Below are 25,732 nucleotides of genomic sequence, written 5' to 3'. Positions count from 1 at the left end.
CAAGTTTAAAAGATTTTATTTTGTTACATTATACCGGAGGCCGGTTATATACACTAAATCAGTATGGGTTTATCATAACATTTTTTTTCTTTCCCACCCCTACCCCAGTGTATATAGATTAATACGCAGGTATTTGAAATGGAAAAAGAACAAGATGGGAGTCTCCAGTTTTCTTCCCACCTATGCAAAGAAAGTGTTAATTGTGGTGGATTAAATTCCAGTCTAGTACATAGTCTACAATTAGAATTAATAAAAATCTTGATGGCTAGCCTTTTCTCACAATCTACTATTGCACCTTTAGAAATCTGCCTGCATCTTACACTTCCAATAGTAGTTAAGCTGAGATGAAAATTGCAGATGTACAAAATAAACCCTGTTTCATCACTATGTTTTAAAAAAGATAAATGCATTGCACACCAGAAAAAAAAGGAAGTGATTTTCTGGGCTCAGCTCTGAGCCTGCATTGGTTGTCTTCTGTAATTACTGCTCACAAATGTGAGTTTCAACTGCAACCCGGCTTTCAAAATGGAGAATCGAGAAACATTTCTTTACATCTCGCTTTTCGATACCTAGGAGGGAGAGAAGAAAATTAAGCAAAGTCCTATTTACAACATACTGGCTCAAAAGTGTAGCTAGGTTTTCTCCTGCTGGATGCATGCATACTCTTTGACTTTCCACTGAAAATTACAAAATTTGCTGGAGAACCCGATTAATAGTGCCAATCATGCATCAATTTGTGCTTTTAAACTATCTTCAGTTCATCTTTGATAATGCAACTGCACATTATATTTTGAGCAATATTGCTGCAAGTCAGTCAAAACAACATCTTTAAATTAGTCAATCCAATATATTCTCAAAGCACTTAACAGGACCATATTACACCATCAAAAACAAAACATGCCCACGTGACACCAGTATTTTTGCTGCAGATTAGTCATAAGAAAAAAAAGACTGTTTGCTTTCTTCTCCTCACCCATGTTACCTTCAGCCTGCTAGTAACTTTGCCATACCTCAATCAAAATGATCATTCCACAATCCAGCCTCGCTATGGAGATCATTGTAGGTTATTCAGTCTATGAAGGCATGATAATCATTCTTTATTTTTGTCTCTCGCAACAGTCACTTTATAAGAGGAGATCTTTCGAAGGAATTCAGGATCTATAATGATTGCTATTCACCCACCTCCCAGCCAGGAACAGATGTGACTTAAAGTTCACAACTGATATATCAAATCAATACATTATCCACCAGGAATCAAGTCCAGGTTAGATTAAACCAGTTTTAGAACTGTTTTTTTAAAAAAAAGTAAAATCAAGATATTCTACATTTTAAAATTACCTTTACCAAGCTCTCTGCGTTGAAGCTTGAAGGTCTCCTTCCCACGACATAGGCGAGCGATAAAGTATCCAAGCTCGTCCACATTTTCAATGTAATCAGTAACCACCATCTCTTCGTGGATCAAGTAAGATTGGGGCAAGTAGGTACCAGCCTGTTTAATTAAGTACATGTTTAAATTGTTAGCAATCACTTATAAAGTATTTTTAAGTCTGTCTGTTTACATCTCTTCACTATCCAGTTCTAGTCAGCTGAGTTCAAAGTTTAATGATATCCGGGAGAAAAATTCCTTCTCATCTCCATGCCACACTCCAACAATACTTGTCAATTTCACTTTTTAACTGTTCTGCTTTCAAGGATTTATAGCTAGCAGTCATTCAATTTCACCTTCATTTTTAGTCATTCATTTGCTGGTTTCTAAAGTCTGCAAAATCTTCTGACATACCACTCTCAGTTGTACGTTTGATTAGGAAAGATCAGTGTTCAGTACGTTTTGACATTAAAATGTTTCTTACATATGGTTTAATTCTGTAAAGTTATCTTGACGAAAGCTATGCTACTTACCTCAGTCTCTTTCACACAGCAAAGGGTGTTATACTTTGTCCAGCCAATAATGCTTTCAAATGCTTACACTACAGATTGCATTTCCTTTAATTTGATACTATCTCACATTTCTTAATTAATAATGATGACAAATCCTTCTGAATCTCTCCCTCTCATGGAATACATTATTTAGTCGTCAGTCTGCTTACTGTGGCACACTTCCATGGACTGAAAGCATTAATACACAAGACCTTGTTCTTTCTGTCTGCAAAAAACATGTTCTATGACTGTTTCCTCACAAAACTGGTTATATCCATTTCTCAATCAACCTGCCTCGTTGAAAATATAAAAAGTTAACCACAAACCTGTCATCATTAACTGGTGCATTCTCAATGGAAACACCCTTACCAGAGTCCACTTGGCAAGACACCGTTTCCCCTTCATTTTGGTCTCCCCTGCAAATTATCCTGGTAAGTGGAGGATGAAAACATCTTTTGTTTTTAAGAAGGATTAATGAGATATAGGAAATCAAGTTTGTCACTTCCCCATCATACTATTTTAAAACTAGATGGGATGCTCTTCAGAAGGTCACTGTGGACTTGATGGGCCAAATGGCTTTCTCCCACTCAAAGTGACTGTGAAAGTTTATCATATTAGGATCATTCTTGCCTAGAGGGCTCTTTATGACAAGATCATTAATTCAAAAACATACTAACAGCTCGTTCTCTAGTTGGCCTTAGAATGTATAGTTCTAAGAAACTACGCTGAATACTACATGATGTAAACCTAGACAGTTTGCACGACTGCCACTGCTACGTCACGGGGTAAACTCTCCTGCTCAACTTAAAACAGCAACACAGAAAAGATTTATCCTGTGCAGTAATCTATGAAAATTCAAGAAGCCAAGAACAAAGTAAAAAGTAACAACTTTATTTCTTAAAGTATAACAAAGAATAATTAACAGCTATTTACAACTCCTTCCTCCAGCCTATCTTTTAACTTACCTTCTATAATATTCATCTGATAAAACCTGATTAAGATTTAGCAAAATTCAAATTTCAAAACCAGCCAACTGTCAAATCTTCTCTCTATATCTTCCTCTGTCTTCTTTTCTTAGGGATTTCTGTTTCACCAGTCACTGATTGATAAAGGTGCCTTTAAGATAGCTATTTTTCGAACAGTCTGTATGTGCTGGTGACTTGACAAATCTCCCCCAAATGGTTCAATTTTTCCCTATCTTATACCCCAAAGCATCGATTGTGTCACTGGCTTTTAATATTGTCAATACACTAAATTCAAACTTGATTGGAGTTTGGTTTTTCTGGGTTATAATTTAAACTGATTGGCCTAATTCAATTTTTTTTGTCTCTACACAACCAGCTACAGTAGTTGCTGGACCAAAATATTTTGTTCAGAACATTGTGTTATCAAACCGACTGACTCCCACAGCTACCTGGACTACACCTCCTCCCACCCTGCCCCCTGTAAAAACTCCATCCCATATTCCCAATTCCTTCGTCTCCGCCGCATCTGCTCCCAGGAGGACCAGTTCCAATACCGTACAGCCCAGATGGCCTCCTTCTTCAAGGACCGCAGATTCCCCCCAGACATGATCGACGATGCCCCCCACCGCACCTCCTCCACTTCCCGCTCCTCCGCCCTTGAGCCCCGCTCCTCCAACCGCCACCAAGACAGAACCCCACTGGTTCTCACCTACCACCCCACCAACCTCCGCATACACGTATCATCCGCCGTCATTTCCGCCATCTCCAAACGGACCCCACCACCAAGGATATTTCCCTCCCCTCCCCTATCAGCATTCCGCAAGGACCACTCCCTTCGTGACTCCCTCGTCAGGTCCACACCCCCCACCAACCCAACCTCCACCCCCGGCACCTTCCTCTGCAACCGCAGGAAATGTAAAACTTGCTCCCACACCTCCACACTCACTTCCCTCCAAGGCCCCAAGGGATCCTTCCATATCCGCCACAAGTTCACCTGTACCTCCACACACATCATCTATTGCATCCGCTGCACCCGATGTGGCCTCCTCTATATTGGGGAGACAGGCCGCTTACTTGCGGAACGCTTCAGAGAACACCTCAGGGACGCCCGGACCAACCAACCCAACCACCCCGTGGCTCAACACTTTAACTCTCCCTCCCACTCCAATGAGGACATGCAGGTCCTTGGACTCCTCCACCGGCAGAACATAACACGACGGCTGGAGGAGGAGCGCCTCATCTTCCGCCTGGGAACCCTCCAACCACAAGGTATGAACTCAGATTTCTCCAGTTTCCTCATTTCCCCTCCCCCCACCTTGTCTCAGTCGGTTCCCTCAACTCAGCACCGCCCTCCTAACCTGCAATCTTCTTCCTGACCTCTCCGCCCCCACCCCACTCCGGCCTATCACCCTCACCTTGACCTCCTTCCACCTATCCCACCTCCATCGCCCCTCCCCCAAGTCCCTCCTCCCTACCTTTTATCTTAGCCTGCTTGGCTCTCTCTCTCTTATTCCTGATGAAGGGCTTATGCTTGAAACGTCGAATTCTCTATTCCTGAGATGCTGCCTGGCCTGCTGTGCTTTGACCAGCAACACATTTTCAGCTGTGATCTCCAGCATCTGCAGACCTCATTGTTTTACTGGTTCTGCTAGCTGTTAGCTTTAAAAAGGTACAGTGCACCCACATCTTCATAACACTACGTAAAGACCCCTGAAGACTGTCTTGAAAGAAATTAGATATCAATTATCTACACTTGCATATTTAACTGGAATCGTCTAGTAATTTGTGAATAAATCAGTAGGAAAAACAGCATTTAAAAATTAGACCAAATCTACATGAATGATAAATTAAAATTTCATCTCACACAAAGCTTTGCATGCATGTGTTCACAAGTTCCCAATTCCATTGGCAGTCCAATTAGGATAGGAGAAAGTGAGACTGCAGATGCCGGAGATCAGAGCTTAAAAATGTGTTGCTGGAAAAGCGCAGCAGGTCAGGCAGCAAAGGAACAAGAGAATTGACGTTTCGGGCATAAGCCTGAAAGAAGGCCATTCCTGAAGGGCTTGTGCCCAAAATGTCGATTCTCCTGTTCCTTTGATGCTTCCTGACCTGCTGCGCTTTTCCAGCAACACATTTTTAAGTTAACAGTCCAGTTAGGGTGTCAATTTATCGTCCATTTAGACAACATAATGGAATACAAATGAAGCAGAACAAAATAATGGACAAAAATATAGCCCTCCCTGATACGTTCAATGCTTTTTATGCTCAGTTAGAGCAGAATACCGATGGTGTGATGTCACCTGCCCTGACAGCCCCAGATACACCTGCTCCCTCTGTCATTCCTGCAGACATCAGATCAGCCTTCTCAGCAGTAAGCCTGAGGAAAGCAACTGGCCCAGATGGAGTCCCCAACCATGCATTCAGATCCTGTGTGGACCAGCTGACAGAAGTATTCACTAACATCTTTAACCTCTCCTTGCTACAATCTGAAGTCCCCATCTGCTTCAAAAAGGACACCATCATCCCAATACTGAAGAAAGCACATGTAACATGCCTCAATGACTACCGCCTGATGGTTTTAACCTTCCACACGTTAGTCATGACTCACATCAACTCTAGCCTCCAGGCCTACCTTGACCCTTGCAATCTGCCTACCAGCAAAGCAGGTCCATAGCAGATGCCATTTCCCTACCTCTACACTCATCCCTAGAATATCTGGACAATAAGAATACCCACAGAGTCCTATTTATCGACTACAGCTCTGCATTCAACACTATAATCTCAACCATCTCAAAACTCCAAGACATAGGTCTCCGCTCCGACCTCTGCAACTGGATCTTCAGCTTTCGGGCCCACAGACTGCAACCATTAAGGACAGACAATAGCACACCTTTCACAAAAACTCAACACTGGTGCCCCACAAGGATTTCAGCACCCTACTGTTCTCCCTGTACACATGACTGTGGGGCCAAATTTCACACAAATGCCAACTACAAGTTTGCTGTCGATACCACCATTGTAAGCCAGATATCAAACAATGATGAGTCAAAATACAGGAAGGAGATAAAAGTGCTTAGTGTCATGGCAAAATTAAAACACACTCTCTCAACATCCACCAAACAAAAGAACTGATCATTAACTTCAGGAAGAAAGGTGGAGGACATGCCCTTACTTACATCAGTAGAGAAGGTAGAGACCGTCAAGTTCCTTGGAGTGACAATAATTGATAACCAACAATTTACCCCGACCTCCAACGCAGATGAGACGGTCAAGGCAGGACAAAAGTGCCTCTTCTTCTTCAGAAGGCTTAGGAAATTCTGTACGTCCTCAAGAATCCTCACCAACTTTTACTGATGCACTTTAGAAAACATTCTAACTGGGTGCTTAACAGCTTGGTACAGCCAACTTCTCGGCCCAGGAGCAGAACTACAGGAAAGTACTGTAGGCAGCCCAGACCACCATGAAAGCCAACATCCTATTACAACAGTGGTAAACCCTTCTGCTAATTAAACCATACACACAAAAGCTCACCTTGCCTCAATCTGTTTAAGTATGAGTGACAGAACTACCCAAATTCCACTATTTAACGAAAAAAGTTATTTAACTCTAAAAGTAAAAACACAACATTTATTTACAACTCTAACCCTCCTACCTCAAAGATTTGTTCTCTACCTCCCACTCTGAACACTGATCCAATAAAGCTCCTATTAAATTTACAGCAACTTAATTTTCAAAACCAGATAGCGGCTGTCATCTCTGGTGTCAATCTTCCTGTTTGTCGATCTCCCTGGGTCATCTTCGATCTTCTGCTGCCAAGTTGTTTTATGTTAAAAGAAAGGTACCTTTGACAGAGAATGTGGTGAATAACAGTCTTTCAATGACAGTTGATGCTCTTTCTGGCAAACTGTCCAAAATGCTTGCTTTCTTTGTACCCCAAACATCGGATCATCTCATTAGTTCAATGTTGTCAAAAACAGTAAAATCCAAATTCGATTGGGTTTTAGTATCTTCGGGCATAATGTAAACTGGTTAAATTCGAACGGCTATGAAAACAACTGAGGTATCTAGGTTACAGTCAAATGTTACATTTTTTCAATTTTCCAGCACACTGACTGCGGGTCAGTCACATGACAAGTGCTTGCCAGCTTTCACTCTCAAAAGGTACAGTAAACTCCAACTTCATAAACTCGTTTCCGTGAACTCCATCTATACTTCCCGTTGCTGCAGAAAGACGTCAAAAGACCCCTCCCACTCTGGTTATAATCTCTTCCAATCTTTTCTTTCTGACAGCAGATACAGAAGCTTCAACATATGTACCTACGGATTCAAATACAAATTCTCACTGCTGTTATTAGAATGGTGAATGGACTTCCAATTTCAAATCTAATGTTGATCGTGCCTTTGCACACCTCTTGTGTAGCCGTAACCTTGTATGCCTTACTCTATCCAAACACCCCATGATCTGTGTCCTTGTATGTATGATCTGCTTGCACTTTTGATTGTACTTAAGATACACAGGACAATAAATCAAATTGTTTTCAAGAACATCTATAAAATGAAGAGGAAGATTCCTTATCTCTTAAACTAACTTAGAGCAGTAATTTCATTTCAAAATCCTACAGAAAGAGTCTGATTCTACTTCCACAGAAACTAAAAACTGCTCTATTCATCTAATTTTATTTTAATCCTGAGCAAATTTACAAAAATATAACTCATTTAGCTGATATTACAAGTCGGTCTCAACAAGCAGCATTCTATATAAAACGCAAAAAGACAAAGTAATTAGCAAATTCCTCCTTCAAATATATTGACATCAAGTTATTTACAGATTTAACCAATAGGCAATATACAAGCTGAATTTCACCACTTCAATTAATAACAGCCTATCAACCTGCATGACTAGAAATCACCTTGCATGGAGATGCTCTTTTACCACAAGGTAATAAACATCCCAAGTCAGTTTCTCTTGTGGTGATGTGGGTATGGTTGGAGGGGGAGATAGTGTCACTTATTTTCTACTTTCCAACGTGCCTAATCTTCTCTTGCTCTCCTTTATTTAGTAACTGAAATTTAAGGAACATAATTTCACAAAAAACTTCCTGTACTCTAACACAAAACACAACTTTAGGTGCATAGCATAAAACCCATTGACTAGAATAAAAGTGGAGGAGAGAAGACAAATTCAATAACTAAGGAATGGAGAATAATAAGTGGACTGCAAAGTCAACCGATATATTTCCTCACCGAATTGCAACAACCTTGATACCTAAATTGAGACACTGAATTAAAAAACTTTTAAATACCATTAAACAGCTAAACTGTTACAGTACAGGCCCACAACCACAAGTCCCACTATCACAAAAATATCTTTCATTTGGTTTAACAGCACAACTATTGAGGCTTCAACAATATATTTCTGCATTCAATGTATCTTTAGAATTTCACTTTTTCTCTTGTTATTCTGCAAATTTGATGAACGATAATTCCAAAGAACCAAGTCAAGGCCATTTTAAGCAAGGGTCAAATTCAAGAACTACATGGAGTACTGTACCATCTACCAGACAGGAAATCAGAAACATTGTCCAAACATTACACCTTCAAAACACATTAGACAGAGAATCTGCATTTTGGGTCAATGCTTCTCTATGGATTTTCAATCCAGAAAGTCAGTACCACAATTGAGTTTTACATACCTTGACATTGATTAGCAATTCAAACAAGTTCCGGGGTGGCATGACAATAGTTGAATTCAGTGGAATCATGTAGCATTTGTTCAAACTGAGATCCAAATATGCTGTGAGACCCTAGGAAAGAAAATTTGAGGGCCCTTAAGCCAGTTTCACCTGGTTTCAATATTATGCTAAACAGGCTAAATTAGGAGTACAAGTTGACTGAAAAATAATGTCTCATTAAAGTAAAATCTCCTACTTTTTCACATTTGAACAATTTTACTCTTTGTGCATACATATAATTTATACAGACACTAATAATTCTGTTTTAATTATTTTGTAAAGTATGTCATAAAGCAAATTTATAAAAAGGAAAAAAATTGTTAAATGAACCCCAAAATTCAAACTTGATATGAAAAGCATGTCAGTATTGCAGTTAATACAGACCCTCTGGAAATCATGAACAATATCTGCTGGATCGCCATCAGCAAATTCAGGGACAAGTACATTGATCAATTCAACTCCATCATCCTTGAGGATCCTGATGTTTTCTTTAATCGATTGGTATGGAGCCAATTGTGGAGCAACATCAACATCTTGGACAAGATAATCTTCAGGATCAATGTACTTTAGGCCACAAAAGAAGGCTTCACCTTCCTGGAAGAAATTACCATGAGAAACAAATGTTTATTTTTGATAAACTTTTGAGGACAGGTTGATTTTTTTCTGCCAGAGAAACGAGACAGTACTCAGGAAAAGAATATTCAAGTCAACTTTGATTGGAATTCGAAAAACCTGCAAATGATCTCAGGAGATTAATACAGAAAGCTTAAGAAATGCAACTTTGGAAAGGGTATTCTTAGTGTTGTCAAACTGTAGTGATTAAGGGAGGAGATGCCTGCAGAGTCCAAATAGAAACCACCTGCATTTGGAATTCACGTAGCAGCTATATAATCAAGCTAAAATGAAAGTAAATGGCATTTTCAACTGCTTTTATCAATCAAGTCCTCAATTAATACAGGTCACATCATTGGAAAGTGCAACTTCAAACAAAGCAATATTGTACAAATCAAGTTTTACCACTATAATTCATGTAAAAGCAGTAGTTAGGTCCTACAGAACTTGTGACTTCAGATTAGACCCGAAGTGAAAACATTTTAATTAAACTCCCCAGTTGCTATTCATGAAAATAGGGCCTATTAAATGACTGTCGTCTAAACAGAACTTAAAACAGCTTACCATTTATGAGGAGAAAGTGAGAACTACAGATCAGAGTCAAGAGTGGCACGCTGGAAAAGCACAGCACATCGGGCAACATCCAAGGAGCAGGATAACTGACGTTTCGGTCAAAAGCCCTTCATCAGGAATGAGGCTTGTGGGCTGGGGGCTGAGAGATTGCATCGGAAAATGCAATAGATACATAAGGTGAGTGAGAATGCGATAGGTCAGAGAGGAGGGTGGAGTGGATAGATGGGAAAGACGATGGACAGATCAAGGGGGCGGCGCTGAGTCGGAGGCTTTGGACTGGGATAAGGTGGGGACAGGAAATGAGGAATCTGGTGAAATCCACATGAATCCCATGTGGTTGCAGGGTCCCAAGGCAGAAGATATGGTGTTCCTCCTCCAGACGTCAGGTGGTTAGGGTTTGGTGAAGGAGGATGACATTACCCACACCCTTCACCTCATCCAAGACTTCCATTTCCCTGGCCCCCTACACCTTTTTGTCATCATGGACATACAGTCCCTGTATGCATTTATCCTCCATGACGAATGTCTCCAAGCCTCCGTTTCTTCCTCTCATGCCATCCCAACCAGCACCCTTCCACTGACATCCTCATCCACCTGGGTGAACTGGTCCTCAACCTCAACAACTTCTCCTTCCAATCCTCCAAGCCAAAAGGGGGTAGCCATGGTCACCTGCATGGGCCCTAGCTATGCTTGTCTCTTCGTTGGGTATGTGAAACAGTCCAGTTTCTGAGGACACACACACACACCCCACCAACCGAACCTTTTTCTCCGGTACATAGACAACTGTATCAGCGCCACCTCAGGCTCCCATGAGGAGGTTGAACAGTTTATCAACTTCACTAACACCTTTCACCCCAACCTCAAATTCATCTAGACCATCTCGGACATTTCCTCCCCTCCCTCATCGACTAAAAAACCCGCTGACTCCCACAGCTACCTGGACTACACCACCTCCCATACTGTCACTTGTAAAAACTCCATCCCTCATTTCCAATTCCTCTGCCAGATCTGTTCTCAGGATGACCAATTCCACCACAGAAAATCCCAGATGGCCTCCTTCTTCAAAGGCTGCGATTTTCCCTCCCAATGCAACAAGGACAGAACCCCCCGGTCCTCACCTTCCACCCCATCAACTTCCGTATACGTTACATCATCCTTCCCAAATTCCACCACCTACAAACACACCCCACCACGAGGGCTATATTTCCTTCCCCACCTTTCAGCATTCTAATGAAACAATTCCCTGTGCGACTTCCTAGTCAGATCTGCTTCCTCACTAGCCCTCACCCCATTCCTGGCATCTACCCCTGCCACTGCAGAAAGTGCAAAACCTGCACCTACACCTCCTCCCCCCCCCCCCCCCCCCCCCCCCCCCCTCACTTCCAACCAAAACCCCAAAAGATCCTTCCACATCCAACAGATACTTACCTGTACCTCCACCATGTCATCTATTGTATCCATTGCGTCCAATGTGGTCTCCTCTATATCAGGGAGGCAGGGGGCCAACTTGCGGATCGTTTCAGAGAACATCTCCGGGACACCCGCACCAACCAACTTCACTGCCCCGTGGCTGAACACTTTAACTCCCCCTCCCACTCCACCAAGGTCATGCAGGTCCTGGACTTCCTCCATTGCCAAACCTTAATCACCTGACACCTGAAGGAAGAATGCCTCATCTTCCACCTTGGGAGCCTGCAACCACACAGGATTAACATGGATTTCACTAATTTCCTCATTTACCCTGTCCCCAACTTATCCCAGTGCCAAGCCTCCAACTTAGCACCACCCTCTTGACCTGTCCATCACCTTTCCCATCTATCCACTCAACCCTCCTCTGACCTATCACCTTCACCCCCATCTTCATCTACCTACTACATTCTCAGCTACCTTCCCCACCCCCAACCCCTCCCATTTATCTCTCAGCCCCCCCCGGCCCACAAGCACGGTGGGCGGCACGGTGGCACAGTGGTTAGCACTGCTGCCTCACAGCGCCTGGAGACCCGGGTTCAATTCCCGACTCAGGCGACTGACTGTGTGGAGTTTGCACATTCTCCCCGTGTCTGCGTGGGTTTCCTCCGGGTGCTCCGGTTTCCTCCCACAGTCCAAAGATGTGCGGGTCAGGTGAATTGGCCATTCTAAATTGCCCGTAGTGTTAGGTTAGGGGTATGGGTGGGTTGCGCTTCGGCGGGTCGGTGTGGACTTGTTGGGCCGAAGGGCCTGTTTCCACACTGTAAGTAATCTAATCTAATCTAATCTAAGCCTCATTCCTGATGAAGGGCTTATGCCGAAATGTCGATTCTGCTGCTCCTCGGATGCTGCCTGACATGCTGTGCTTTTCCAGCACCACACTCAACAGCTTACCATTTATGGTTTGGCAATTCTGAACAATGCAACCACCCTTTTAACTGAACAAGTAATTCTAAGGTGTAGATACATTGCTCACCACTGAAAGTGTTTGCCACTCATTATATTTGAAGCACTGCAACCTACTTTTCATTATGGACAAAGAGCTGGGAAGCAATATAGACAGGATAATTTGTTTTCCTCCCCCAAGCACAAATGGTCTTTTGTGTTACACATTTCTATGATTCTACCATCTTCCAAGCTGCAATGTGGGCAAAATTAAGCTAGCACTATATATGGAGTCATTTAAATATTAATTTACGATCTACATTTTCCATGTTATTTAAAGAACTATTGAACAAATATTAAAAATTTTGGTTAGCACCTATGGTTGCCATGTTCACAGAAATGCCATGTTACAGTACTGCTTTGGCTTGACCACCTCACCTCTTGTTTAATTATTGTAGCTTTTTGCACCTTAAGTACGCTTTGCAGTTGTGGCACAATGAAGGGTACATGTGAAAGGACAATGGCTGCATATACTCCTACAGGTATCGCCACGAAGTGCAGGAGTTCACAACTCATTCGGGTCTCAAAGAAAGACCAGAACAAAACAGATGATTTTCTCCAGAGAACTGGTCACATTTTTGTGAAACAAACTACTACATATACACTGACAACGGTCTTCTATGGCTCAATTATAAGTAATTTTGCATTACAAGCAGGCATATATTATAATAAGCAGCAAATCCAAAATTTTGAAAATAGTTACTTTGTGGTCACTTGGCTTCCTTTTTCCTAAGTCGTCTCAATAGTTATTGCATAATTTTTGTTTCAAGTGTTTATTAACTTTACCATACCTTAATTGCATCCCAATTATTAAAACACATAGCAAAAACAAAATGCTGGAGAGAGTCAGCATGTCTAGCAGCATCCATGGAGAGGAATCAGAGCCAATGTTTTGGTCCAGAATTCCTTGTCTTCTTGTTTTTTTTAAAAAATGTAGAATGTTTCTCCAATTGGCTGAGAAATTCAAGACTTTTTACATCTGCCCCCATATTACATAGGAAATCAAGGATTAAGGGGAAAAAGACAGGCAAGTTCAGGATTATCAGATGAGCTATGATTTCATTGAATGGCAGAGCAGAATCTATGATGGGCAACAGACACCTAATTCTGTTCCTCGACCTGCCAGAAAAAATGGTGCAAGCAGCAGCAATGGAATCCTTCTTGACTACACCAGCTCTATGGTAGTTAGTATCATATAATACAGAAAAGGCTTTGTCCACCAAATACACTACTACCTGTACCAGTCCCATAGCCTTGAATGTTCAGATTTTAAGTGCTCATCCTAATATTTTTTGAAAGGTTGCGAGATTACTGCCTCAACTATCCTCTCAGACAATGCATTCCAGACCCCATCACCCTCTGGGTGAAAAATAAAAAAGTTTTCCTCAAATCCCCTCCAAATGTCTGCCTTTCACCTTAAAGTGTGCCCCTTTGTTCTTGACATTTCAACTGAGGGAACAGTTGCTTTCTATCCACCCTTTCCATGTCCCTCAAAACAGATCCCTCCTCCTCTGCTTAAAGAAAACAACCTGAGCTCACCCAGTCTTCTTAACAGCGGAAATGTTCCATCGGAGACAACATCCTGGCAAATCAATTCTGCTGAAAATGTGTTGCTGGTTAAAGCACAGCAGGTCAGGCAGCATCCAAGGAACAGGAAATTCAACGTTTCGGGCCAGAGCCCTTCATCAATTCTGCACCCACTCCAGTGCAATCACTCACTTCCTCATGTGTGGTGACCAATTCTGCACACAGTACTCCATGCTGCCTGGCGTGCTGTGTTCTTCAAGCCTGCTGCTTGTCTATCTTGGATTCCAGCATTTGTAGTTTTTTTTTGGAGCTGTACAGACGTTCTGTACCAAAATTCTGTACAGCTCCAACTTATTGTTCTTGCTCTTATAATCTATTGCTGACAAGAAAGGCAAGTATCCTATATGCCTAAACTACCTTATTAACTTGCCCAATTACTTTCAGGGATCGCTCTGGGCTGGCTGGTGTCCTGCCATATATATATCCTTCAGAGTGAAATGTAGAAGCAACAACTCTAGAGAAGGCACTGCAGCCTCACAGCCCAGGGTCCTAAGTTCAATCCCAGCCTCGGGTGACTGTTGGAGTTTGTACATTCTCCCAGTGTCTGCATGAGTTCCCTCCGGGTGCTCCGGTTTCCTCCCATAGTCCAAAGGTGTGCACGTCAGGTGATTTGGCCATGCTAAATTGCCCATAGTGTGAGGTACATTAGTCAAAAGGAAATGGGTCTGGGTGGGTTACCCTTCAGAGGGTCGGTGTGGACTGGTTAGGCCAAAGGACCCGTTTCCACACAGTGGGGAATTATCTAATCAAACCATCTACCTGTTTAGGAACATTCAGGACTGAAGAGAGGCATATATAACCAGTAATAAAGGAGTAAAACAATGCAGGACCTAAAGCAATATAAAAACTTCAAGGGGCAAATCAAAAGTATTTGGAAGAACAAAGAGGAAGCATGGGGAAAACAAAATCTGTCAAGCAAGATTAGGAAGAATCCCAAAATGTTCTACAAATATATCAGGGAAACAGAAGAACCAGAAAAAGAGCTGGGCTCAATCAGGACTAAAGAGGCAATCTGTACATGAAGTTAGAGGACACTGGTAGAGTACTAAATGAGTGCTTCACAAGTATCTTTACTTAGAAGATACAGGAAAAAGTGAGGATTGCAGATGCTGGAGTCAAAAAGTGTGGTGCTGGAAAAGCACAGCCAGTCAGATAGCATCTGAGGAGCAGGAGAGTCAATGTTTTGTGCATAAGCTCTTCATCAGGAATCCCACTCTCCTGCTCCTCGAATGATGCTGCCTAACCGACTATGTTTTTCCAGTACCACACTTTTTGACAGCGAGTCTGCCTCATTTTTATTCCTAACCTCCATTCACAAAGCCTTTATCTAACATCACTACTATAATCCCTCCTTACTGTAATAATTAATTCTAACGAAATGCGAGACCACCTCCATTTTTGCACACCCCCCTGTCCCACATTGCTCCATCCCAGGATGTTGAGTTGCCGGTCTTGTCCCACCAACAACCAAATCTCTAATGGCAACAATACCACAATTCACACGTTAATCATATCGGGGAGGTGATTGTCGAGTGGTATTAATCACCAGATTGTTAACCCAACTGACCTGTGTAATATTTTGGGAACTTGGGTTTGAATCCAACCAATACTGATGATGGTATTTCAGTTCAATAATAAAAATCTGGAATTAGGAGTCTAATGATGACCAGGTTGATGGTCAGAAAAACTCATCTGGTTCATGAACATCCTTTTGGGAAGGAAACTACCATCCTTAACTGGTCTAGCCTAGATGTGATTCCAGACTGACAGCAATGTGGCTGACTCTTAACTGCCCTCTGGGTAAAAAATACTAACTAGCCAGCGATGCCCTCATCTCATGAATGAAAAACCACACCCTTATCTTAACGGCATTATCTCTAATACTCCAAACATTAGAGGCCTTACTCCCTTGGGACAACAGTTACACCTTCTCCATAGCCCTGTTAAACATTCACATTCAATCGTTTGCATTCAAATATTGTAATTAACCAATTGTCTTTTAAACATAACTATTGGTGAATATAAATTTGCCTTAAATCTTCTTTGAGGAAGAACCCCAGCTTCTCCAATTTCACAGAGTTGAAGGGTCACAATCACTGTAATATTCTTATAAATCCTTTTCACATCTTATCCCAAGATCAATATCCTTCCTAAAAAAAATGTGTCCAGAGTTGATGAAAACACAGGTTATAGCATAGAAAGATGAGAAAGGTGTGTTAAAAGTAAAACTCTTACATGATTTCCACACATATTTAATGTCTCTTTCTTAAAGAAAATAAACAGCCTTTACAATAAAACAAAACAAAGATGCTAAAGATCTAAAAGAAAAATCTGAAACTGCTGGAGAAACTCTGGTATGGCTGCATTTGTAAAGTTAACTGCTTTCTCTCTACAAATCCAGGTTTCTGAACTCAACATTAAATCTGCTTTGTCTTCACATATGTTGCCAGACCTGCTGAGCTTCTGAAACTACAAATTTCTAGGTGTCCAAAGCATGGAATACATTTTCTGTTTCATTTTGTATCATTAAATTGTTCTTTTTTGACAAAAATAATCTTTGCATCGTTAACTCAGTTTTATTCATGCAAAGCAGGCATCGCTGACATTATGGCATTTCAGTGACTATCCCTAATTGCCCTTGAACAGAATGGTTATCAGGCTTATTTATAGATCAGTTGAGAATCTATGATCACGTGCAGACCAAACATCTGCCTATAATGATTTGTATGTAGCTGTGATACAGCCCGGGGGGGGGGGGGGGGGGGGGGGGGGGGGGGTTGGTTTGTTCACACGGCACAACACGAAGTATTGAACTTCAAATAGACTTGCTGTCAGGTAGAATCTGGATTTAAATTGATGCAAGTGTAGTAAATCCAGTCTCCCCTGTCTCATATGCATTATGGACTCCTATTGACCTACTTCCAAAAGATCTCTTACGAAACGATGTAAAGCTTACAAGACTATGGCATTTGCCCAGAATTGAACAGAACACTCCAGCCGTTGCCAAAATTGCATTTTATTGGGGATTAGCATAGTGTGCTATTTATTTTGAACTCTATGCCTCTAATTATGAACTTCAGGAGCACACATGTTTTAACAACTTTGTTAAACTATTGTGTCACCTTAATTTAATTGCACACAAACACCCTTTGTCTATCTGACCTTGCACTTATTAAAAAGTATATGAATTTTAATGTGTTGTCTCTCATTTTGTCTGATAAAAGTGCATGACATTGTAAACTTTTCTGCGTTGAATTTAATTTGACATGTCATTTCATCCTATAATTCGCGATGGTACTGTTTCAATTTTCCCCTCCTCCTACAAAGGTATAGTACAAAAATGGAATTTAGTACACAGTTATTGCATAACAGGAAATTTTAAAGCAATGCAGTAGTGAATGTTTTTGCTGTATATTTTGCCAAAAAAATTGCTTTTACTGACAAGAGAGCTAAATATATTTAATAGGTGCAGCACAGTAGCTTAGCGGTTAGCACTGCTGCCTCACAGCACCAGGGACATGGGTTTGATTCCAGCCTTGGGCAAAAAGCACATGTCAGGTATAGACAGGATAGATCGAGTGAATCCTCAGAAGAGTATAAAGGCAGTAGGAGTATACTTAACTGGGAAATCAGTAAGACAAAAAGGGGACATGAGATAGTTTTGGCAAATAGGGTTAAAGAGAATCCAAAGGGTTTTTACAAATACATTAAAGGACAACAGGGCAACGAGGGGGAGAAAACTGGGCCCCTCACAGATCAGCAAGATAGCCTTTGTGTGGAGCAGCAGGACATGGGGAAGATACTAAACGAGTAATTTGCATCAGTGTTTACTGTGGAGAAGGACATGGATATCTTCTGTAGAATGTAGGGAAATAGATCTATCTTGAAAAATGTCTATATTAGAGGTGGTGATGCTGGATGTCTTCAAACACAAAAAAAAGTGAATAAATCCCCAGGACCTGATCAGGTATACCCTAGAAACTAGTGGGAAGCTAAGGAAATGATTGCTTGGCCCCTTGCTGAGATATTTGTATCATTGATAGTCACAGGCGGGGTGCCAGAAGGCTGGAGGTTGGCTAACTTGGTGCCACTATTTAAGAAAGGTGGTAAGGATAAGCCAGGGAACTATAGACCAGTGAGCCTGACGTCAGTGGTGGACAAGTTGTTGGAGGGAATCCTGAGGGACAGGATTTACATGTATTTGGAAAGGCAAGGACTGATTAGGGATAGTCAACACCAAGTCGACTGATTTTTTTTTGAAGTAACAAAAAATTCATGAGGGCAAAGCGGTGGACATGATCTATATGGAATTCAGTAAGGCATTCGACAAGGTTCCCGCTGGGAGCAAGATTAGATCTCTCAGAATACAGGGAGAACTAGCCATTTGGATACACAACTGGTTCAAAGGTAGAAGACAGAGGGTTGTGGTGGAGGGTTGTTTTTCAGACTGGAGGCCTAAAACCAGTGAAGCGCCACAAGGTTTGGTGCTGGGTTCACTACTTTTCATCACTTATATAAGTGATTTGGATGTGAGCATCTGAGGTACAATTACACCAAAATTGAAGGTGTAGTGGACAGCGAAGGAAGTTACTTCAGATCGCAACAGGATCTTGATCAGATGGGCCAATGGGCTGAGGAATGGCAGATGAAGTTTAATTTAGCTAAAGCGAGTTGCTGCGTTTTGGGAAAGCAAATCTTAGCAGGATTTATACACTTAATGGTCAGGTCCTAGGGAGTGTTGCTGAACAAAGAGACCTTGGAGTGCAAGTTCATAGCTCCTTGAAAGTAGAGTCACCAGCAGATAGAATAGTGATGAAAGTGTTTGGTATGCTTTTCTTTGTTCATCAGAGCATTGCATGTAGGAGCTGGGAGGTCAGGTTGCAACTGTATAGGACATTGGTCAGGGCACTTTTGGAATATTTGGTGCAATTCTGCTCTCTCTCCTATTGGAAGGATGTTGTGAAACTTGAAAGGGTTCAGAAAAAATTTACAAGGATGTTGCCAGGGTTGGAGGATTTAAGCTCTCAGGAGAGGCTGTTTTTTCTGGAAAGTCAGAGGTTGAGAGGTTTATAAAATCATGAGGGGCATGGGTAAGATAAATAGACAAGGTCTTTTCCCTGAGGTGAGAATGGAGAGCCCAGAACTAGAGGGCATGGATTTAGGGTGAGAGGGGAAAGATATAAAAGGGACCTAAGGGGCAACTTTTTCACGGAGGATACTGTATGAAATACCAGAGGAAGTGGCGGTACAATTGCAGCATTTAAAAGGCATCTGGATGGGTATATGAATAGGAATAGGGTTGCAAAGGATATGGGCCAAATGGTAGCAAATGAGACTAGTTTAGGATGGGATATCTGGTCCAACTCATCAATGCCGACCAAAGGATCTGTTTCCATGTTGTACATCTCTTACTGTCTGCATGGAGTCTGCATATTCTGCCAGTGTCTGTGTGGGTTTCCTCCAGGTGTTCTCGCTTCCTCCCACAATCCAAAGATGTGCAGGTCAGGTGAACAGCCCATGCTAAATTGCCCATAGTGTTCAGAGATATGTGGATTAGGTGCATTCGTCAGGGGCACGTGTAAAATAATAGAGTTGGGGAATGGGTCAGGGTGGGTTACTCTTCAGAGGGTTGGTGTAGACTTGTTGGGCCGAAGGGCCTATTTCCACACTCTAGGGATTCTTCACGATTGTAAATGTAATACCTGGATGCGGTCATCACTGCATCTTACAATACTTTGATTTTAGCTCACATTTAAAATCAGTTTATTTGGCACGCTCCTACCTGCAAGATAAAATATCTGTAGAGATATGCACCACCAACCACCACACCAGACAGCATGAGAGCTAGTCCAAGACACATGCACCAGCACCAAACACGAGACTGGCGTCGAAACGGAACAACAACAACATCCTCTGGATCCTGTGTATTGAGAAAAGGGCTGGTTCAGTATGGTATCAAAACAAATGTTAATGACGTTGTAAATCTGCAGAGAACTCAAACTTTTAATGTATCAGTTGCCCTTAACTGAAATGAATATGACTTGCTTTTACCAATGATATACATTTTGATTGTATATTGTTTAATTGTAAATTAATGAGATAGTTTAAACCACAAATCTGGGAACATTTAAATTAAATTGATATTTGATGAGAAATAGTACTGAATTGAACTCAAAGATGTCTGTTTCCATGCTGTACACCTCTATGACTCTGTCTAATTCAATGTTATCGATTTATTCACGACTCCAAAGTACAAAACGACTTCAAATTGTCTGGAAACTAAACACATTGAGCAGATTCCATCTAGTGATTTAAACCAATGAAAACTGAGATAATAGTTTATGCACAACGTTGCATCTCTACCCATGTGGTAGAGATGAAACTAGGTTTTATTTGGGTGATAAAAACTGAAAGAACTGCAGATGCTATACAACAAAGTTCATGCTTTACGTTAACTTAGCTTCCTCTTCACAGATGCTTCCAAATCTGCTGTGCCTTTCCAGCAACTTCTGATTTATTGAATCATTTTCAGCAATTTGAGGTCATGACTGTCTTTTGACATTCACGGAGTTACCAAGTTACCACTGCAGCCTCACAGCACCAGGATCCCAACCTTGGGTGACTGTCTGTGTGGAGTTTGCACGTTCTCCCTGTGGCTGCGTGGATTTCCTCTGGGTGCTCCGGTTTCCTCCCACAGTCCAAAAATGTGCAGGTCAGGTGAATTGGCCATGCTAAATTGCTCAGTGTTAGATGCATTAGTCAGAGGAAAATGGGTCTGGGTGGGTTACTCTTCGGAGGGTCAGTGTGGACTGGTTGGACCGAAGGGCCTGTTTCCACACTGTAGGGAATCTAATCTAAACTCAATTAATGATCTTTATAATTGGGAGATTTGCCCCAATAGATCAGTTTCCATACAGCATATCTAAGTTAAGGAACAGGCACAAAGACAAAATGAGAACGCAGGGAAATTTCCAAAAAATTTAGTTGAAAATCTGAGATTAGTAAATAGATTGCTTTAAATAAAGTGAAGTGATGAAATTAATTCACATTGGAGCAAGGGAGCTGAACAGCAAGTGTGTGCACAGAACAGGAATGTATGGCTGGAATTGTTTAAAAGGCCAGGGGGCTGCAGAACAATATCAGGACGCAAAAGTTAAATTCAGGACTACAGATTATCATGGAATGAATAAAGAGCAAGCTGAGAAGTTCAGAAAACAGGTTTAAGGAATGAAAACCAACAAAGAGCCTGGAATTGGGAGAAACATTGCGGAGGATTTTGGTTCTAGTCAGGTGAATTGGGTTGGGTTGAGCATATGTATATGGTATAAGCAGGCAAGGAAACAGTTTGGAGGTTTGTGAAACAAGAGGTTCAGCTGAGCACGACTCAGATCAGAGAAGAACTTACAGTTAACAATGGGGTGCTGGAGTCAATGGGAATGGGTTAACAAGGTGGAAAAGCATTCATTATGTAGAGCCATTTAACAATTTTGGAAGCATTCAGTATGTAAGGTCAGCTAACAAGAAAAATATCCATTGTATGAATCCAGTTAACAAGGTTAAAAACATTTATTGTATAACAGTAAAGGGCTTGGTCTCCACTATTGATATTCATTGATTCTAACGGTCACCCAACTAGTATGCAAGCTGCTGTAAAAATGACTATTTAATTCGTTGACAAACTGCTGTTCCAGAAAGAACAGTGAACTCATGTCTTTGTGCACACGGGCAATCGTTCTCTCTCCCTCCAAGGCCCGGAATAAACAGAGGAGGTAAAACTATTCTGTGCCTTATGGTTTTGCTTCGACTGAGGGGGGAAAACGGTACGACAGGGTGAGCTTGCCAAGATTGCACAGATGGAAATAAGCATCATTTAATTCTACAGCCTTGGTCCAAACGAAGTGAGTATAATGTATTTATTTTCCAACAAAAAATCTGCATCACTAATTCATAGTTTTGAACACAAGCGTCCCAAAATACATGACGGAACAGAATGGACCATGCCACATAAGGGAATATTATTGCAGATGGATCAAAAATTTAGTCAAAGTTGTTTGTTTGGAGGACTATAGGAAAGTTGTTGTTAAACTTAAAGGGGTTCAGAAAAGATTTACAAGGATGATGCCAGGATTAGAGAGATTGAACTAAAGGAAAAGGCTGAAATGACAGGGAGGTCTAGGCCTGGTTTGAAAACAAAAAAGGAGAGAGTTTTAAAACGATGCATTTATTGCGAGTCAGCTGAGTTAGCACAGATTGATGGCAAGGACATTTGGTGGGCATTAATAGACAATAGGTGCAGGAGTAGGCCATTCTGCCCTTCAAGCCTGCACCACCATTCAATGTGATCATGGCTGATCATCCTTAATCAGTATCCTGTTCCTGCCTTATCTCCATAAGCCTTGATTCCACTATCCTTGAGAGCTCTATCTAACTCTTTCTTAAACGAATCCAGGAAGCACATCTCAAGTTTACACAGTGTAGGACAAAGGAGGCTGGACTGGAATTTGCAAACAAAACCGTCAGATCTGGAGTCAGAAATAACTGAGGGTGAGCTGGACACAGGCAACATTACATCATGTGGCTGAAAGCTAACCCCAGGGTCAAATATGACTATTACTGTGGTTGAGATTTAGTCTGGAACAGAGAAAGTCATTGATTCACCAGCTAGAGTTTGAGGTGGACGTGTTCTCATGGCTTCAGATTTCCAAATATTTAGGAATTTTCTGATCGTCCAATGTTGGATGTCAAATATCGTACACCAGTCAGAATTTAGGGAGAATGGAACAGTCAAGGTAGGTCCCAAATGTTGTTAATAGTCAATTTATGAAATCCACCTTATACTTTTTGCTCTAATTGAAAATGTTCTCAATTTTCAAACTTCTTTGTACCTCCTCATATGAAAAAGTGTTCAGGCAAGTCTGGGCTGTACGCTCCAACACAATTTTTAGAGTATGTAAAATATTGTAGAATATTTTAATTGTACAACACATGTAAATGTTGTCTCAGGTTTCAAAGATGCAGAAATCTTTGCAGCACAGTCTAGTTACATAACTGGAATATTATTGCAGAACTTCAAGATTGATGTTATGTTTATAACTGGAATTCATACAGCAGTTGCTGATTAAGTTATGTTTCATGTCCAATTAACAGCATTCAACAGAAGCACTTCATTGCGCAACACTACCCAAATATCATTCAGCGGTATGACAGGACTTGGAAATGAAACCTACCAATTATCATCACAAAATTCCAATAGTGTTACAAATAATGCTGAGACCACATTACAGTGTCAGAGACATTTCTGGCAAGTTGTCAATAGCATGCTTCAAGTTATTGGACACAAAACACACCAGGTAGTGGGACTTGATGTGACATCGATATAATGCATATCATAGTCAGTAAGTTTTTAAGAATACAACCAATCACCTATCCTTGTGGATTTACATAGTCTCCTGACCCTCCAAACATAAACTTATGCTGTTTATTTTAAACTTTATCCAACTTCTACCAAATTCTTCCCATTACTGTAATATCCTCTGGCTACATAAAACTCCAAGACACTCAAAGTGGGAATTCCCGTGAATCCCCATATTTAATCGCTTGCTTGTGCTTTTTCAGAAGATTTGTAGCTCAGGTTATAAGTTTGCTCATTGAGCTGGTAGGTTTGTTCTCAGACATTTTGTCACCATTCTAGGTAACATCAGTGAGCTGCCTTTGAAGCTGAGGTGTTCTGTCCCACTTTCTACTTATGTGGTTTGGTCTGTTAAAGGTGGGTGATATCATTTCACGTTCTTTTCCTCAGTGGTTGGTAAATGGGTAAATCAGTAAGTTTATTGATAGAGTTCCGGTTTGAATGCCAGGACTTTAGGAATTCCCACGTGTGTCTCTGTTTAGCCTGTCCTGGGATGGCTCACTGATGATGTTATCTAGCATGGTGACCAAATATCCAAGAACAAAACTACAAGTTCAGTGAGCAAACGTATAACCTTATATCTCTTGCTTTTTTGTGGCTGTGTCAATATCATAAGCACTGTCATTCTGTCCTCCAAACTCTTCATCCCTCTACCCTCCTTTAACATATTTCTTAAAACCCCGTGTACCAAGGTTTCACAGTAATATTCTAAAGAGAAACACTCCAAACTGTACAGCAAACCCGGAGACCATACTTTGTATTACAAAGGCCTCTCTAAATATCTAGGAAGCACTAGCTTTCAGAGCACAACCATCTGATGAGGAGCAGTGCTCCGAAAGCTAGTGCTTCCAAATAGACCAACTGGACTATAAATTAGTGTTGTGAGATTTTTAACTTTGTACACCTCAGTCCACACCAGCACCTCCAACTCCTAAATATCTTGAGAAGACAAGCTGTAAGCACTCAAAGAATATTTCACATTAAACTGAAAGTCTGTAAAAAGTCAGTTGGGGGGGGCGGGGGGGTGAGCAACTTAAATTTTTCTTGCAATTCTCAACAGATGTTTGAAAACATCAATAAAAAGATTTCCAAGTACCCATATTTTTCACATTTGATAGTTTACAGGTACTGTACTTGAGAACAGGCTATGTTCATTTGCTTTGCTCAAGTTACGGGATCAGGACAGTGGAGTTTAGCAAGGTTCCTTTGTCTTAACATTCCTGCTCTTTAACAATTAGAGTCAAAGATCAATTGTAGACAAGATTGCCTGTATCTGTCATGAAAAGAGGAAAGTCCATCAAAAACAAAACTAGGAGTGCTTCTATGGGACTATTTTCTTTGTGTGCCTCCTGCATTACGAAAAATCAAAAGATTGCCAAATCTACGAAGGTGCAATGAAATTTGCAGGGGGTTGCTTTTAGAAACTAAGCAGAATCTTTACATATCTTAGTTGAAATAACGACCAGAAAAGGAGTAAGAGTCGAGTTCGTATTTTTGCTTTGAAGTGCAAGCGCTTACTGCGTAGCTAACAGCAATTTAAACTTTTTCGTTGTTATATTCAGGTTTTCTGCCACTTAAAAGAGATCTAATGCATGGTCTTCGCAGATAATCCATTTCAAATTGGATCGTTTTTAAGAATTCAGTTCATCAGATATCTTAATTGCTAATCTGTCCTGTCCTTGTTTTCCCCGATCCTAAAGTACTCCAACAATGATATAGGCACACTTATTGAATCTGAAAGTTGTAAGCCCGTTCAGCAATTTCCTGCCATGAGATTAAGTGTTTTTTTTCTCTCTCTCTCCCACAGAAACCCCGCCGACTGAGGAAACATTCGCCACATCCAGATCGGATTTCCTCCACACCAAACACAGAAGCCTGGCTGCCCCGGGGGACACGGGAACTCGGTGATCGCTGAGTGTGCGTGCAGTTCCCCCACCCCACCCCCACCCCCACATCCATGACGCCGCTGCTTCCTCCACAGGGAGGAGGGGGACCGGGGTCAGGGTAAGGCAGGACAGGCCCAGGCCCAGGCCCAGGCCACACCATCAGCCATTTTACAGCGAACGGTCCAAGTCCTGCCTGACCCCGCGCACACACGAGAACTGGGGACGGTGACCCAAGCCCAACATCCAGGGGAGGGGTGGCGCAGCGAAAGGCGAGCAAGACTCCGGCCACCGAAGGCCACACTCGCGAAACGGACAGCGAAAGCCCGGATCCCAAAACACTGCCGGGACTCTCCCTCCAAGGCCCGGGGAATAGCCTGCAAACAACGGACAATCCCCACCTCCCTCCCTCCCTCCCTGGGAAACGCACCTTCTCGGGGACGATGAGCGCCTCGTTGTTCTCTTCCTTCTTGGGCTCCTTCTGACTCAGCGACGAGTTAAAGGAGACTTTCACCATGATGGCGGCGGCGGCAGCAGCTCGGTTCCCGCAACTCTGCTCCGTCCAAGCGAAACCCGCCCACTTCACTGCGAGCCGTGCCCGGGAACCATCCGCCTGACGCAGCTCCCAAACACAAATCCGAC

General features: G+C 41.8%; 1 protein-coding gene across 1 annotated transcript; it reads right to left on the bottom strand.

Annotated features, from left to right (window-relative positions):
- itm2bb (integral membrane protein 2Bb) lies at window positions 1-25,732 on the bottom strand. The gene is made up of 6 exons (XM_060833365.1): window positions 25,521-25,732; window positions 19,581-19,718; window positions 8,999-9,208; window positions 8,576-8,686; window positions 1,339-1,489; window positions 1-569 (listed from the first exon to the last, which is right to left on the bottom strand). Exons 1-6 carry the CDS (start codon window positions 25,605-25,607, stop codon window positions 481-483), a joined length of 786 nt encoding a protein of 261 aa, XP_060689348.1. The 5' UTR covers window positions 25,608-25,732; the 3' UTR covers window positions 1-480.

This window comes from Hemiscyllium ocellatum, chromosome 12, assembly GCF_020745735.1.
Source record: "Hemiscyllium ocellatum isolate sHemOce1 chromosome 12, sHemOce1.pat.X.cur, whole genome shotgun sequence".
NCBI classification, from domain to species: domain Eukaryota; kingdom Metazoa; phylum Chordata; class Chondrichthyes; order Orectolobiformes; family Hemiscylliidae; genus Hemiscyllium; species Hemiscyllium ocellatum.
This window is presented reverse-complemented; position numbering and strand designations above follow the sequence as displayed.